The sequence below is a fragment of the Scyliorhinus torazame genome, chromosome 17 (genome assembly GCF_047496885.1).
Source record: "Scyliorhinus torazame isolate Kashiwa2021f chromosome 17, sScyTor2.1, whole genome shotgun sequence".
NCBI classification, from domain to species: Eukaryota; Metazoa; Chordata; class Chondrichthyes; order Carcharhiniformes; family Scyliorhinidae; genus Scyliorhinus; species Scyliorhinus torazame.
In genome coordinates this window covers 117,655,067-117,671,431 of record NC_092723.1, presented here as the reverse complement: position 1 = coordinate 117,671,431, position 16,365 = coordinate 117,655,067, and the positions used below count along the sequence as shown (strand labels likewise).

General features: G+C 48.2%; 1 protein-coding gene across 2 annotated transcripts in view; it reads right to left on the bottom strand.

Annotated features, from left to right (window-relative positions):
• The window catches only part of mmd2a (monocyte to macrophage differentiation-associated 2a), a 234,928-nt gene extending 219,153 nt beyond the window's left edge, over positions 1-15,775 (bottom strand). For both annotated transcript variants that reach the window (XM_072480948.1, XM_072480949.1), the window contains exons 1-2: positions 15,469-15,775; positions 14,890-15,158 (exon numbers count right to left, since the gene is read on the bottom strand). In XM_072480948.1, coding sequence (XP_072337049.1) covers positions 14,890-14,969 — 80 coding nt within the window. In that variant the 5' untranslated portion in view covers positions 14,970-15,158; positions 15,469-15,775. The remainder of the gene's footprint in view (positions 1-14,889; positions 15,159-15,468) is intronic.
• Positions 15,776-16,365: the final 590 nt, after the last annotated feature.

Genomic DNA, 16,365 nt, shown 5'->3' with positions numbered 1-16,365 from the left:
CCCCCTATTTTTAAACTGTGTCCTCCTAGTTACAGTCCCTCGCTCAAGGGGATACATCCTTTCAGCATCCACTCTGTCAAGCTCCCTCAGGATCTTTTATGTTTCAATAAGGTCACCTCTCAATCTTCTAAACTCCAAAGGTTACAGCTCCAACCTGTCCAAACTTTCCTCAGAAGGCAAGCCCGTTATTTCATCCTCTGAGCCAGGATTATTTCTCACTATTGTACTCATAGAATCCCCATTGTGCAGAAGGAGGCCATTCAGCCCATCAGGTCTGCACCCACCCTCCGAAAGAGCGCCCTACTTAGTTCCACTCCCCCATCCTATCCCTGTAACCCTGCACATTGATATGGTCAATCCACCTAACCTGCACATCTTTGGACTGTGGGAGGAAACCGGAGCACCCGGAGGAAACCCACCTGGACATGGGGAGAACATGCGAACTCCACAGATAGTTACCCATGGCCGGAATCGAACCTTGGCTCCTGCCCCTCTTGAGGCAGTAGCGCTAACCACTGTGCCACCATGCCTCCCACTGACTCATCCTTTATTGACAGAGCAGCCCCATTTCCTTTCTTCCTACCCTTTCGGAACATCAAATGCAGTTAACAATTCAGTTCCCAGGCTTGACCACCTTGCAAACACATTTCTGTTATGGCTATCACATCATGCTGATTTATTTCTTTGTGTCATTGATTCATCTACCCGGTTATGAAAGATATGCATGAGGAAACAAAGACTCCTGCTATTATTTTAGGTGCTCAAGGACAAACACATTCAAAATTTCTAAAAGCAACAAAAGACTGGAAAGTTAGGTCTGTCTTCCAATAAAGTGATTAGTTTGAGTGAAAAGGCAGTGCCACTTTGCCCAATTCTCCTGTGGGGTGCCGTTGCTGAATGGTCTAATCCATATTAACATTGCTGACAACGAGCGAATGCCAGAAAATTAGGTCATAAGCAAATTGGTCTCAAGAGATTTGGAAGGCCTGGAAAGGTTCACACAACCTTTGTGGATGTGAATGGATTCCTATGTACTTCTTTACTTCAGAAAAAAGGCAAAAGGCTTTAAAGTTTAAACTTTGTGAATTCCTCTAAAGTTTCCAAAATCATCATTGATGTAATGAATATTTCCACTTAGCAGGCAGACTTCAAGGAGTTCTACTGATGGGGTGTAGTTATACAAGCAAGTGCATAGGGGGTCATCGCCTCCAAATGATCTGCCTGGTCAAACAATTTATAACCATCCAATACTTTTACTAATAAATGAATATATTCAAAGAAAATTAAGAAAAGCACACAATTCTTTATAATTCAATGCCATTTTTTTGTCTGGGCTGCTTGCTGCAATTAAATCTTTAATTCATAGGGGCTAAAGGTCAACCCTGGAGGGTTGGCAACCTTGGTCATGGTGATCCAATGGGTTCTGGGTTTGGGTTCAAATCCAGTTTAACATAAATGACTTGAAAGTGTATGTGTGGGCCTGAGATCAGATTTAGGCCGAGGCGACCCTTGGTTGAGTGCTTATCTTCCAGGTTCACACATTGGCCTTGAACTTACAGGTCCAAACTGATCGACTTTAAATAAGGCCAGCCTGAAATGATAATACACTGCTGGCAGCCAAAAGTAGTTGGGAGCTGGGCTTCCCGCCCCTCAGTGGGAAGATTTCCCACCCTTGACAGCTGCCGGCCATTCTGATTGTCCAGTAGTGCCAGAACTCAGTTGTAGGCCTTGCTGGGAGTGGAAGCAGGCCACAGCATGAAGAGGACATGGCCACTGGAGAGAGCTAAGTCCGGGGCTTTGGGCAGAAAGAGATTGGGGCGCTTCATGAAAGGCGTAAAAGGAGTGGGAGGGGACAGAGTTTGGAGGCCAGCAGGGAGGAATAAAGATGGGCAATATCTTGGGGAGGGGTGCACCCAATGCACCCCTCATAATGATATGCCCCCTTCCTTTTTGTAGAATTTACAGTGCAGAAGGAGGCCATTCGGCCTATCGAGTCTGCACAGGCCCTTGGAAAAAGCACCCCACTTATGCCCACACCTCCACCCCATCCCAGTAACCCAGTAACCCCACCTAACATTTTTGGAGACTAAGAACAATTTAGCATGGCCAATCTACCTAACCTGCACATCTTTGGACTGTGGGAGGAAACCGGAGCAGCCGGAGGAAACCCACACAGACACGGGGAGAACATGCAGACTCCGCACAGACAGTGGCCCAAGCCAGGGATCGATCTTGGAACCTGGAGCTGTGAAGCAGCAGTGCTAAAAGTGCTAACCACTGTGCTGCCGTGCCGCCACGATTTGCAACAAAGTTGTTTAATTAATTGCCTACCCCATCTCACCCACCTGCCACTGCTTTATGTCAGCTTTTATGGGCCAGGTTTAGAAAACTCCAAAGTATATCATGGAGTTCACCTGACCTACAACTGTTTATTGATTTTGGTTACGAGGAGCACAAGGGCCTACTTTTCAGGTGTTATTCAACAGGGGCCTTTAGCACTTTTAATCAAAAACAAAACACGCACAGTAAGCATTTTATCAATGACAAACCTAAATACCCCACATAGCTACAGTAGTATCTATCTATATACCTCAATAACTTTTCTTTCAACTGTTTCAATTTGATAACAACATCCACTAAATCAGGGAAACCCTTTTACCAAAAATGTAGGTTTGAATTCTTTCCAGAAAACAGTTATCACTTTTAAATTATCAAGTGATCTGGACACTTTTTAACATGCAGAAAGACAAAAGAAACCTTCTTTGTCTGAATTCATCTTCTAAACCGAAAGTAAAACTCAGAGCCACAGCCAGTTCCCAGCTCAAAACGAAAGTAAAAACCAGAGCCACAGCCCAGCTCCACCCACACAATTACATCACTGCAGCCATTTAAGAAGACAAAACATTTCTTAAAGGGACACTCCCATGACACAGCGGAGATGGATTTTGAGGGTTTTAGGTGGGCAGTTATTAGCTACTTAAGGCCTTTGATAGGCCTAAAGCTGGGTGGACTAATAGGTGCTCCACCCACCCCCTGTAATAGGAGGACCGGTTAGGCGATGGACAGGAAGGTGGTGGGCTAGTCACTGGATATATTTTGTGTGCTCCCCCACCCCACCGAAAATAAGTCCTGGTGGGAGACAGTAAAATCCAGCCCAAAAGGCCAGGTCAAGTCTTCATGACTTGAGAGAAAGACAGGAAAATTTGGGAATAGGATTTTTTGGACACATTATTCAATAAACAAGTAATTTAGAGCCAGTGGGAAGAAAAAAAATTCATATTTTGCGCATCCATGGTTGGCCTACAAAGATGATGTGATGGGCTGCCTTCTTGAACTTTTGAAGTTCATCTGTTTAATATAACTGGGAGGCTGGCCAGGTCACTTTGGATGGCTGTTAAGAGTCAATCACCTTGATTTGGGCCATTTGGCCAGATTGGGTAAAGATGGCACATTTCCTTTCTAAAGGAATCATTGACTCTTACGATAATTCAGCAGCTTCATGGTCAATTTTTGTTCGAACTGATAGGGGCGGAATTCTCCAGTCATCGCGATTCACTTTTCCCGCTGGCAGCCCACCTCCGCCTGTGGGTTTCACGGTGGCGTGGAGCGGCTTCAGTGGGAAATCCCACTGACAAGCGGCGGGAGTAGGGAATCCCACTCCAGCGAACGGCATGACGCTGAGAAACAGCGGCTGGGGAAATCGGAGAATTCAGCCACAGACTTTTATTTACTAACTTTTAAAACTGAAGTAAAATTCTCAAAACACTCAAAGTTGGATTTGAATCTATTTTCCCAGGGTTATCTGTCCCAGCCTCTGTATGCGTAAACCAGTAACAATTGTTGAATCATGGAAACTGATAGTCATTACTTGGTACGAGTTCTGGCTTTATTTCTAACCCAGATGGCCCATTTTAATCCAGCCACTAACGTCAGCAAAAAAAAAAGTTGCCGCAAAGATTTTCTATTTTAAACACATACCGACTTTTCGTTACAATTAGAGGCTGGAGTAAAATACACCCCCCAAGAGAACACACTGATCTAAACCCTTGGTACCAGAAACTAATGGATGAGACATCTGTTAGACCTAAACATGTCATAATAATTTATCTGATTTTCCTGTCACGGTTTTGAACGAGTCAACAAAGAAACAAGCATTATTCATGTCACGTAAACAGAGGCACAATGACGAGCTGCTCAGCGTCATGACATTATTCACCAGATAGTGAGACAACTGCCAGCACAACAGGAAGATTTTATCTCAAATACTTTCCTTAGTATAAAACAATTTGACGTCCGTGATTCTCTGCTCACTGGATCTTTCATTGCTTCAGAGTCATCCTGAAGAGCAAAATTGCTTCTATTCTCCACTCCCTAGCATTTCCTTAGGTGCCTCTCTCATGCCTCCTCCAACAAGTGCACGAGGCTTTTAGGCTTCTTGGGACTTGGATTGAAACATTTCACCTTTGCTGCCTCATGGCTATTCCCCATGCCCTAACCCGGAACTGTATCAGACTCATATGAACAAATGAATGAGGAGTAGAAGTAGGCCACCCGGCCCCTCGAGCCTGCTCCATCATTCACTAAGATCATGGCTGACCTGATTGTAAACTGAATCCCACATTCCTACCTATCCCTAATAACCTTTCCTCCCCCTTGTTAATCAAGACTCTATCCAGCTCTGCCTTAAAAATATTCAAAGATTCTGTTTCCACTGCCTTTTGAGGAATAGCACAGTACGAAGTCTTACAACACCAGGTTAAAGTCCAACAGGTTTGCTTCGATGTCACTAGCTTTCACCTTTCATCGAAACAAAGCTAGTGACATCAAAACAAACCTGTTGGACTTTAACCTGGTGTTGTAAGACTTCGTACTGTGCTCACCCCAGTCCAATGCCAGCATCTCCACATTTTGAGGAAGAGAGTTCCAAAGAATCATAACTCTGAGAAAAAGGGCGGAAACCTCGAATAATGGGGCTAAGTGTTGACGCCGTCTTAAATGCCGGAGCGTTTTACGATGGCGTCATCTGGTCCCTAGGAGCAGCGATCCTGCACCGCACAGGGGGCAAGCACGGCACTGGAGCGCTTCACGCAGCTCCTGCTGCTGAAACGGGCACCAGCACAGGCGGCGCGGGTCCGCGCATGCGCGCCATGGCCGGCGCGGGTCCGCGCATGTGTTGCCTTCTCCGCGCCAGCCGCCGGGCAACATGGCGAAGCGGAGGAACATAGGCCCCCCCCCCAGGATTAGCCCGCCCACCGATCGGTAGGCCCCGATCGCGGGCCTTGCCACTGTGGAGGCCCCCCCTCCTCGGAGTCGGATCCCCCCTCCCCCGCACCAGGCCGGCCCCCACAGCCAGAATGCTGATGTCCCGCCAGGTAGAACCACACGGCGCTGGCGGGACTCGGCCGCACTCGGCGGCATTCGTCCCGTCGAACACGGAGAATCGCCAGGGAGGCTGCGTTGAGCAGCTCCCAACTGGCGCCGCGGCGACCGCGCCGGCTCCAATGGCGCCGATTTTCCGTTTGCCGGAGAATCGGCGTCCCGGCGTCGGAGCGGTTTCGCAGGATTCGTCCCCCCCCCAGCGATTCTCTGACCTGGCGCGGGGTCGGAGAATCCCGCCCAACATTTCTCCTCATTACTGTCCTAAATGAGCAGCCCTTTTTCTAGCTTCCCTTCTATCCCCTCTTGTATTCTCTACAGGCCCCAACTATAGGAAGTGATGGGGAAACGTTACACATGGTAGTCTGGGGTCTGGAACATGGTTGCAATGTTTAATTGCTAAACTGACCTTCCTCTTTAAAACTGCTGCTGTTAATTGATAAATCCATGCAATTTTAGCTACTTCGAAACTAGGCAGTTGTAACAAAATGTCAGTGAGTCGCTAACTTTTTTTTTTAATTAAAGATTGTTTTGGCTCTGTGCGACGTATTAAAACTATTCATCTGGTGTGTGATGGACACATACTATGTGCAAAATGTTTTCATACTACAAGCCTTCCCAAGGTGTAACTCAGAGGAAATGACAGTCTTGTAAAACCAGAAACATTATACCCTGCAGTGTGTAAATATTATGGTGCTGTCCCCGTGAAGCCGTGTCTCTTTAGGGAGGGATTAGATTGTTTTAAACCCAACGTGAGGAGACCCTGAATGGAGCGCATCAACACTTGAGCCTCAGTGGTCTGCATACCACCCCCCTTCTGTGTTCTCACCTCACAGGGAAATAAGACAGTGTCCCCTGTCATCACTTGAACGGGGTGGCTGATGAGCAAATTCACCACATGCCTTTCATTGGGAGCCTCTCTGTGTCACCTCTCTGTGTGTCGATGTGAGAATGAGATTCAGAGTTCAACGCTTTGGGGAAACGCTTCCAACTATTTTGTTTAATACAAATAACTAAGTAAACAAAATTCAATGAACTGAGGGACAAATTAAAAGGACAGTACCTTAAAGGAAAACTGCATTAAACAAAAAGTGAATCACAAATGAGACTTAAAACATCAAATCAAAATGTAATTAAACGGGGTCAATATGACACCCCAGCCCCTGCATTGTCCAACTGGCACAGAAGGACTCAAGGGTGCCCATGGCCACCTCATGCCCCCTCTACAGGGACACCCGGTCATGAACGTAGCTATAGATGAGGGGCAGGCAGTCAGGTCGGATAACACCCTCAATCACCCACTGCCTGGACCTGTTGATGGCAAGTTTGGCCAGGTGCAGGTTGACGAGGTGGTGCTCCTCCTTCCCTGCCTTTCTCCGCATCAAGTGCCTATAGATCAGCTTTGTGGGGATGAAGTGAAAACAAAACTGCAAAATTGATTTTTTAAATAACTGAACAGGGAGTGCAGCCTATAATAACCTGTACTGGCATGGTACAGATTCCCCAAGGCTCCTAAAAGGGCAGGTATCTTGGGAGTCTGTTCACCAGTGAAACCTGTGGCTGCACGGAACACCCTCCATTCCAGGCCCCCGATGTTAAGAGGGAGGGCTCCTCGGTAGAGGGACCTCCAATGGGAACTTCCACCGCTGGACATCAACAAGGCACGCCAAGGCAAGTCTAGGCAATGGGCTAGGGCAAGGAAGTGAAGGGTGTGCAGCAGCAGCCCAAACAGGAAGCCTCGCCAGCACGGAGGACATTTCCAAGAGGTGGTTCAGGCTGTGGGACCAGATTCCAAACGGAGGTTCGGGCCTTGGGGCCAATGTGAAAAAAATTCCAGTTTAATTAATAACCACAAGCTTCATGTGAGTTCATGTGGGAGTTGATTCGAGACAAGGCTGCTGTGGTTACATCCCAGAGCACTAACCACAAAACCATCACCACACAACACCACAACTGCGGTTGCCAAAGGGTTAAAAATTGGGTGCTAATCAGTGGCACACTCATGCATTGCAATGAGAACTAAATTGGCACAATTGACTCATCAAGACATGGTCAGGGACCTGGGGCGGGATTCTCCGATATCGGCGCGATGTCCGCCGACCGGCGCCAAAAACGGCGCAAATCAGTCTGACATCGCGCCGCCCCAAAGGTGCGGAAGTCTCTGCATCTTGAGGGGCCGAGCCCTTACCTTGAGGGTCTAGGCCCGCGCCGGACTGATTTCCGCCCCGCCAGCTGGCGGGAAAGGCCTTTGGTGCCCCGCCAGCTGGCGCAAAACTGACTTTGCCGGGCGGCGCATGCGCGGGAGCGTCAGCAGCCGCTCACGGCATCCCCGCGCATGCGCAGTGGAGGGGGTCTCTACCGCCTCCGCCATAGTGGAGACCATGGCGAAGGCGGAAGGAAAAGAGTGCCCCCGCGGCACAGGCCCGCCCGCGGATCGGTGGGCACCGATTGTGGGCCAGGCCACCGTGGGGGCAACTCCGGGGCCCAGATCACCCCGCACTCCCCCACCCCAGGACCCCGGAGCCCGCCCGCGCCGCTGTGTCCCGCCGTCCCAAAGGTGGTTCAATCCACGCCGGCTAGTGTGGGTTGACAGCGGCGGGACTTCGGCCCATCGCGGGCCGGAGAATCGCCGGGGAGGCCCCCGCCGAATATCCGGGGCCGGAGAATTCGGCAATCAGCAGGGACGGGATTCATGCCAGCCCCCGGCGATTCTCCGACCCGGCGGGGGGTCGGAGAATCCCGCCCCTGATTAGGCAACTAGCTTCCCTTGTGGCAGTGGAGGCACACTTGATACATGTGAAGACTGAAATTAGCATGTCAACTTCATCCTCAGAGGGCACCCTATTACCATCTTGGACCAGACCCCAACATTTGCTAGGAAACTGGATAGAACTGCCAATCACTTTTTTTATTTATAAAACTGTGAGGAAAGATACTTCGCTCCAGGACTGATTCCACATACAAATAAGGATATTGTATATTAAAACAAACTTTTTCTTAACACAGTATTAAAATGTCTTTAACAGCACAGAAATATATCTTACAATTACCAGTTAAACAATGCCTAACAACAAAATCACAGGTCAAAACCCACTTGTAAATAAAGTTAGCAAACACAGGATTACTTGCCAACCTCTGGATAAAAAATTCCTTTAAAAGACTCCTTGGAGAGTGAGATCCTGTCAGATTAATAGTGAACCTCTGACAACCTACTGCAGAAACTGTAGTTCAGTTCACAACTTGCAGCAACATTAACTCAAAACTGACTGCCACAGACCCTCCCATTACTACATCATCTTTATCTGACTCAAATCCCATGACTTAATTACTTAAGCTTAAACGCAATGTCTCTAACTATGAACTCCCCAGAAATCATGAAAATAAAACATTAGGCCATCCGTTGTAAACGTAAGCATGGTTTGAAATAATGATGATCTCACCTTTACGACATTGTAATTATGCCTTCTGCAACCACAGTGTCAGGCTTTCTTGTAACCCAGGATTTTAAAAAATATGGGCCGGAAAATGTGATCCTGAGGCTAAGTGTTGACGCTGTCGGAAACGCCGTTGCGTTTCTCGACGGTGTCAACACGGCCTCGGGATCAGCAATTCTGGCCCCAACAGGGGACCAGCACGTCGGAACTGGGCGCCCCGGGGTCCGCGCATGCGTAGTGGCTCCCTTCTCCCCACCGGCCCCAACGCAACATGGCACAAGGCTACAGGGGCTGGCAAGGAGGAAAGGAGGCCTCCAGCCAGAGAGGCCGGCCCGCCGACCGGTGGGCCCCGATCGCGAGCCAGGCCACATTGGAGGCCCCCCCCCCCCCCGGGTCAGACCTCCCTCACAGGTGACCCGGACCCTTCCACGCCGAGGTCCCGCTGGCTGAGAGCAGGTGTGAACGGCGCCGGCGGGACTCGACTTTTTTGTGACGGCCCATCCTGGGCCGAGAATCGGTGGGGGTGGGGGGGGGGGGGGGGGGGGGGGGGCGTAGAACTGCCTCCGACCGGTGGCGCGCCAATCACGCCGGCGCCTTTTCTCCGCTCTGCGGAGAATCACGTCCCGGCGTCGGGGTGACGTGGCGCGATTCGCGCCAGTCGCAGGGATTCTCCGGCCCAGCCCTGGGCTGAGAGAATCCCACCCTACATTACTGCAGCAGATATATACACACCCAAAACTAGGCTTTTAAAAAATTACTGCAGCAGATAGATATAATACAATACATATACCAACTCACATTCATCACAACCCTCATTCCCCCAGCTCTCAGGGGCTGATGATTAAACTAGCCTTTCAACTTGAACAGCCAGCCATTCATACCCTAATCCCTGACAACCTGGTCTCCATAACCAGGGGCTTTGAACTTTCAGACAGCTCATGCCGTCTGGCTTCAAAGTGCTGCCTGGGTGTAGTGGTTCATTTTCCCTATACTCATCCTGTCCCAGGTGTGAGGATCTTCAGTCCTCATGAGGCTGAAATATACCCCTTATCAGAGTCCCCCATTCTGCCTGTGCAGCCTGGCATCTAATGGAACCCCATTCCAGGACCTCATTGTCGCCTCCTGTGCTGAGCCTGTGGATTCACCTGCCCACATCCACTTTCCAGCTGCCACTCTAACAGGGAAATCCCTCAGCGGTGATATCGCCAGAAGTCCAGTAAGGAGGACGCGAAAATCTGGCTGCAAACCAGCCAGCAAACCATCCGCCAGACCCCTGTAACCTTGAGGCTTACAGCCATGAAGGGCCGCTGAGGCTTGTTAGCGAACCCGCCCCCTGAGATGTCAATACTGAACCCCCTGTCCCGATGCACTTATCTGGATACCCCACTTCCTCTCCAGTGCTCCCTCTGCAACTGCCACCTTGGAGGGTGATGGCGACCAGTGTTCACCTCTGATATCCCCTCTGGTGGGGAGGTCATGAGGTAGCATAGTGGTTAGCACAATTGCTTCACAGCTCCAGGGTCCCAGGTTCGATTCCCGTCTTGGGTCACTGTCTGTGCGGAGTCTGCACATTCTCCCTGTGTGTGCGTGGGTTTCTTCCGGGTGCTCCGGTTTCCTCCCACAGTCCAAAGATGTGCAAGTTTGGTGGGTTGGCCACGCTAAATTGCCCTTAGTGTCCAAAAAAATTGCCCTTAGTGTTGGGTGGGGTTACTGGGTTTTGGGGATAGGGTGGAGGTGTGGACTTGGGTAGGGTGCTCTTTCAAAGAGCTGATGCAGACTCGATGGGCCGAATGGCCTCCTTCTGCACTGTAAATTCTATGATTCTCATTTTTTTATACAGCTGTTGTAAATCGTGCTGGTGCCCGATGAATGTTCAGTCGGCGGAGTGGGGGGAGGGGGCTCACTAATGATATGATAATGCATTTAAACTAGGTTCCTGACCTTCCATGACAGATTACTTGTCATGCCATCTGCAACCAGAATTCATGGCTTCTGATAAATGTTAGTTGGCAGAATGGAGACCAGGTGGACCTTATTGGAGCCTGTGGTTAGAAGTGCATGATACCCCGAAAATGCCAACAGGATAGAACTTTGCTCTTGAAATTAGGCCCCCATCTACCAAGGGTGGTCTTCCCATGCCTGACTTCAATTAAGGCAAACTGGGAGGTGGGGGTGGAGAAAAAGACACCGAGCCCTACCATCATAGCGCCATCCCAAATCTTCCCTCACCATTGCAGCTGAACAGTGGCATGGGAGGGGGTGGGGGTCAACACTGTTCCTTATGAACCTACTGATTAACTTCAAGTGGTCTTCAAACAAATTTGCTTGAGGCACAGTATTGAGGTAGAGTGTTGGGAACTTTACCCTGCTCCCCCTAACTTTGCGTGCTTCATCCTGTCACTGGGGAAGAGCAGCAAACCATCCCAAATGAACAGTGCGATGCATCTGTTTAGCACAGGGCTAAATCGCTGGCTTTGAAAGCAGACCAAGACAGGCCAGCAGCACGGTTCAATTCCCATACCAGCCTCCCCGAACAGGTGCCGGAATGTGGCGACTAGGGGCTTTTCACAGTAACTTCATTTGAAGCCTACTTGTGACAATAAGCGATTTTCATTTCATCTAACCATGGTGAGCATCTAGCCATAGCTAAAACATTTGTCAGAATGCCTCATCACCACAGCTTTCAAACAAGCATCAAGATGGTAGCTTGGATGGTAGTGAGAAGGGCTTTCCATGTTGGATCCATTACGCATTCCCAGGCTTCAAGGCTGCTGTATTGGGGAAGAGTCCATCACCTTCTGGAATGTGTGTTTGTAAAAGAGTGTCTGGAAAGTGATGGCGTGGTTTTTGGTCAAAGTTCATCTATAGCAGTTCCGTAATGCAAGGCTCTGGCCACATTTAACGGCCCGTCAGGCCTGGCTCGGTGACGAGATGAGGCCATTAAATCTTACAAGAGGCCTTTCGTGAGATTTACAATGCTCGGAACTCCTCGTGAGATCTCGCGAGACGTTGCAATCTGGATCTTTCCCTCATTGGGCGGGATCCAGATTTGCATATTTAAGGGGACAGATAGCTTCACTTAAATATGTCTGTGCCGGAGTATCACAAGGCCCGGAATCACATGCCCACCCTGGGATACCTCACCTTGGGGCCACTTAGCACTGGTTTTCACAATTGTTGACCAGACATAAATGGCACTTGCGAGGCAGTCTCCCAGGTAATCAGAGGCCACCAGGTAGTCGGGTTCTGGGCAGGATGGTACCCTGGCACCTCTGGTGCCACCTGGGCATCTTAGCACAGCTGTCTGGGCACCTTGGCATTGCCACCCTGCATTGTAAGTGGAGTGAGGCTCCAATGCTATGTGAGGCATTCAGCCAAATTATTCTGTAAACTACTTAATGTACTGTCACAATTAAATTGACAAAGTACCTTTCCAAGTTTTATGAATGAAGTATATATTTTTTTTGCCCTAAACAGAAACTATTGTCTATGGCAGGCTTAACGTAAAATGTTGTTAACTTTTTTTTAAACTTAGAGTACGAGCAATGTACCTTTAAGAAAACAGTTATGTCAGAGAGTGGGTGGAGCTGAGATTAGGTCAGCCATTTTCAGTTTGGTTTTGCGGTTTGAAAAGTGCCTGGCTGGTTTTGCTGAGAGCAGTTTAAAAGTGCCTGGCTGTTTTGCTGTGAGCAGTTTAAAAATAGAAAGCCAGTTTGAGACAGCAGCTTGAGAAGTTCTGGTTTGCTGTGATCTGCTTGAAGGGAGAAAGCCAGGTTTTAGAAAGCAGCTTGGGTGTGTCTGTGTGTTTCCAGAGAGTTTGCAGGAAGAAAGCAAGGTGCTGGAGCTGAAGTCAACCAAGCTAATATATCTCTGCCATTCTACAGAAAATATATAATCCTTTAACCTGATGTGATACTGTTTAAAGGTGTTAAGTCTCTTGGAAGTTTGAAAGAACATTTTAAGGAGTTATTTACTGTTGCAATATTTTCTGAGTTAACTTTGAAGAAAGGGATGGAAAGAGATCCAATGTTTATTTAAGATGTTAAGTTGAGTTCATGGAATAAACAGTGTTTTGTGTTTAAAAACTCACGTGTCCATAATTGTAATCCCACACCCAGGGAAAAAGCCGTGTGCTAGGAAATGCAACAAATACATTAAAGGGAGAGGTTGGTTGAACTCCATGATACATTTTGGGGTTCTGAAAACGCCTCGCCCATAACAACGCAATTATTTCTTTCCAATTAAGGGGAAATTTAGTGTGGCCAATCCACCTAATCTGCACATCTTTGGGTTGTGGGGGTGAAATCCATGCAGACACGGGGAGAATGTGCAAACTCCACACGGATAGTAACCCGGGGCCGGGATCAAAGCCGGGTCCTCAGCGCCGTAGGCAACAGTGCTAACCACTGCACCACCGTGGTTATTTTGCTAACTTAATGACACAACTGGTTTTACATGGTAAAAGTAAAGGAGTTATTTTACCTTTTGGGGTCCTGGTGCAATGTGGCTCGTGCTAGGAATGATTTTTGGGGGGGGGGGGGGGAATGAATAACTGGGTTGTGAAAGTGATGTGTCCATTTTGCAGTGTTAGATTTTTCAGCCATTATTTGAAATGGATGGGAAATTGGGAGGCTGCACATTGGAGGGTAATGCTTCATATCGAATATTACTGACATGGTCCCTATTTGTGTTGGAAGTACAAAAATGTTAAAAGGTTACCTTTTGTTTCTTGATCTCGTGTTGGGACACTTACGGAAGTGTTGAGCACAGGTTGAGAAATCCACAGGGAGGGAAAGTGAGTGGACAGGCCCTCCAACAACAAATCAGGTAGATTGGATATGGCAGGCTACCAGAGTTAACGACTGAAGTGGGGATCACGTTTGAGAATAGGCTAAGTTGTTGTTTGAAGAAAGGAAGGGTGCGGGATAACATTGACCGTGTGCTCACGATGGGGATAAACACCCAACAAAGGTCAGATGGATTGTTTCCATGTTACAAATTTCTTCAGTAATGCTGTGTAAAAGACAGTTTGATCACATCCTTCCAGTATATTCAGCTGTGCCCTAGTAGGTGCCAATCTTACCTCAGTGTGGGAGGTTGTGGGTTCAAGTCCCACCAGAGACCTGATCATAAAATCTAGGCTGATACTCCAGTTCAGTGCTGAAGGAGTGCTGCACTGTCAGATAGAGTCGTAGAGTTAGAGGTCTTACAGTATAGAAAGGCCCTTCGGCCCATCGCTTCTGCGCCAGTCAAAAACCACCGAGGTATTCTAATCCCATTTTCCTGCACTTGGCCTTGTATGACTTGGCATCAAAATGCACATATAAATAGCTCAGTTGGCTGGACAGCTGGTTTGTGATGGAGAACGAGGTCAACAGTGCAGGGTTCATTTCCCGTTCCGTTATTCATGAACTTATTCCGCCTTCTGAACCTTGCCCCTCGCCTGAGGTGTGGTGATCCTCAGATTAAATCACCACCAGTCAACTCTCCCTCTCAAATGGGAAAGAAGCTTATGGTCATCTGGGACTATGGAGACGTTACTTTTTTTACTTCTTAACTGCCCTGCCTCCACCACCCTTTCAGGCAGTGAGTCCCAGATTCCCACCACCCTCTGGGTGAGAAAGTTTTCCCTCACATCCCCTCGAAACCTCCTGCCCCTTACTTTCTGGTGAGATGTCTTTCCGATGAGGTGTTGAACTGAGGCCCCAATCTCGGGTTGGGATCAATAATCCCACCCCACTGGTTGCAAGTCCTCCTTGCTGTGCTGGTTAATATTTATCCCTCAACCAACATCACTCAATATTGATCACAATGCTGCCTGGGGAGCTTGGATATCGGCAGTGTGGTTCCCTGCATGACCAACAGAGACTCCACTTCAAATCCACTTCCAAAAGCAAGCTTTGACAAAAAGTATTGAATGTACCCTGTACCTTTATAAAGGACATGGTCACACAAACGCCGAGGTGTTCTTTATAAAAAACAGCAAAGGCAGAGACAACAAAAATTGGATCACCAATGAGCACTGTCATTTCTCAGGCAGATAGATGGAATTCAACAATTAACTCACAGATAATCTTACCTTGCAAACTTGGTCTTCCGAAAATTCATCATTTTTTTCCTCTGTTGAGGTGGGAAGGTTTTTGCCGACCGAGGCAGCATTAGTGGCGCCTGCGAGCTGGCGCCTGCTCCAACATCTCTGCTCAGGGAAGTGGGGGAAGCTGCTTCCTCAGCCCCATCGCCCCCGCTTCAGGGGCTCCTCGAGCCGGCCAGACCTTCCCTTCCCACCTCCAGTTCACCTCTCCCTGGCATCTCGCCTGCGATTCCGAAAACCGGCTGGCCGATCACCACCTGCAAAAATGGGACTAGTTTGAGAAATCCCCATCCGATCGATTCAAAAACAGCCATCGCCTTTTATAGATCGTTGCGATTGAGAACCCATTGGTGTGTTGGCAAACTGTCTGCAGATGGTCATTCCCCCCGCAACAGCTCCTGAAGTGCAACGTTTGCGGTCTAAATTAAGGTTAAATATTTTGCGATTAATTTAAAAGTAACCAGTTACAAAATTACAAAGCGGATCAGGGCGGGGGTCAGAAAACGAATTAATTTTCAGTTGCTAATCCCTTTTGGTGCAAATTGTCCCAGGATGTTCTACACTTACCAATTTTACAACAGGAGAAGGAGGAAATGCAACAGTTTTCCGGAGAATGTTGCCGGGAGATGTGTATTTCAGAGACAACAATGGGTTTCAGAGGCGCTGGTTGCTTTTTTTTTGTTACATCCCTGCAATAGATTCTTCTTGTGGTGAGTTTCAAAGGCGAAATTGAACTCACTGCAGAAATCAGGATTTTTCTCTCCAATTTAAAGTCTTGGTTATATCGTCACTGTACCGGGGCCATCAATCCTTCCCCTGTGCATTTGCTATAAATGGGTCTCTTTAAATAACAGTGTTTTTTTAAAAACACACATTGAAGGATGTTGGGGGGGGGGGGGGGGGGGTAATAGAAAAAGATCAGATACGACCTGCTATTTAAAGCAAGGATTGGCTGGGAGGCGAGCATATTAATTGCAGCTATACTTTTTCTGTTTGCCTGCCTTGAATTTCTGTTCACTTGTAATCACGAGTACTTCAGAAATGTCTGTTAACCCCCTCCTCCCTTAATAATAGTGACATTGGCGTTCATTTGATTTAGAGTCCATGGACCAGAATTAAATCCAGTTCTTTGATAACCCCATTTAAGTGTATAAGCATTATCAGTGAGGGTTCCAACTCGCCCACTCACAAAGATTTGGATTGTTCCAACATTCTCACTTTTAGTAACAAGTGCAGTGGGATCACGATGTGGAGATGCCATCGTCACGCATGAGTACGGCCTCAACCGGGACCTTGGATTCATGTCTCACTACATTAACCCCCCCCTCCCCCCCCACATCTGGCCTGGGCTTGCAAAATCCTACCAACCGTCCTGGCTTGAGACAATTCATACTTCTTTAACCTGTGATTATCCCTCTCTTCAGTCACACCATCTGGACCTGTAAAGACTTAATTACCTGCAAA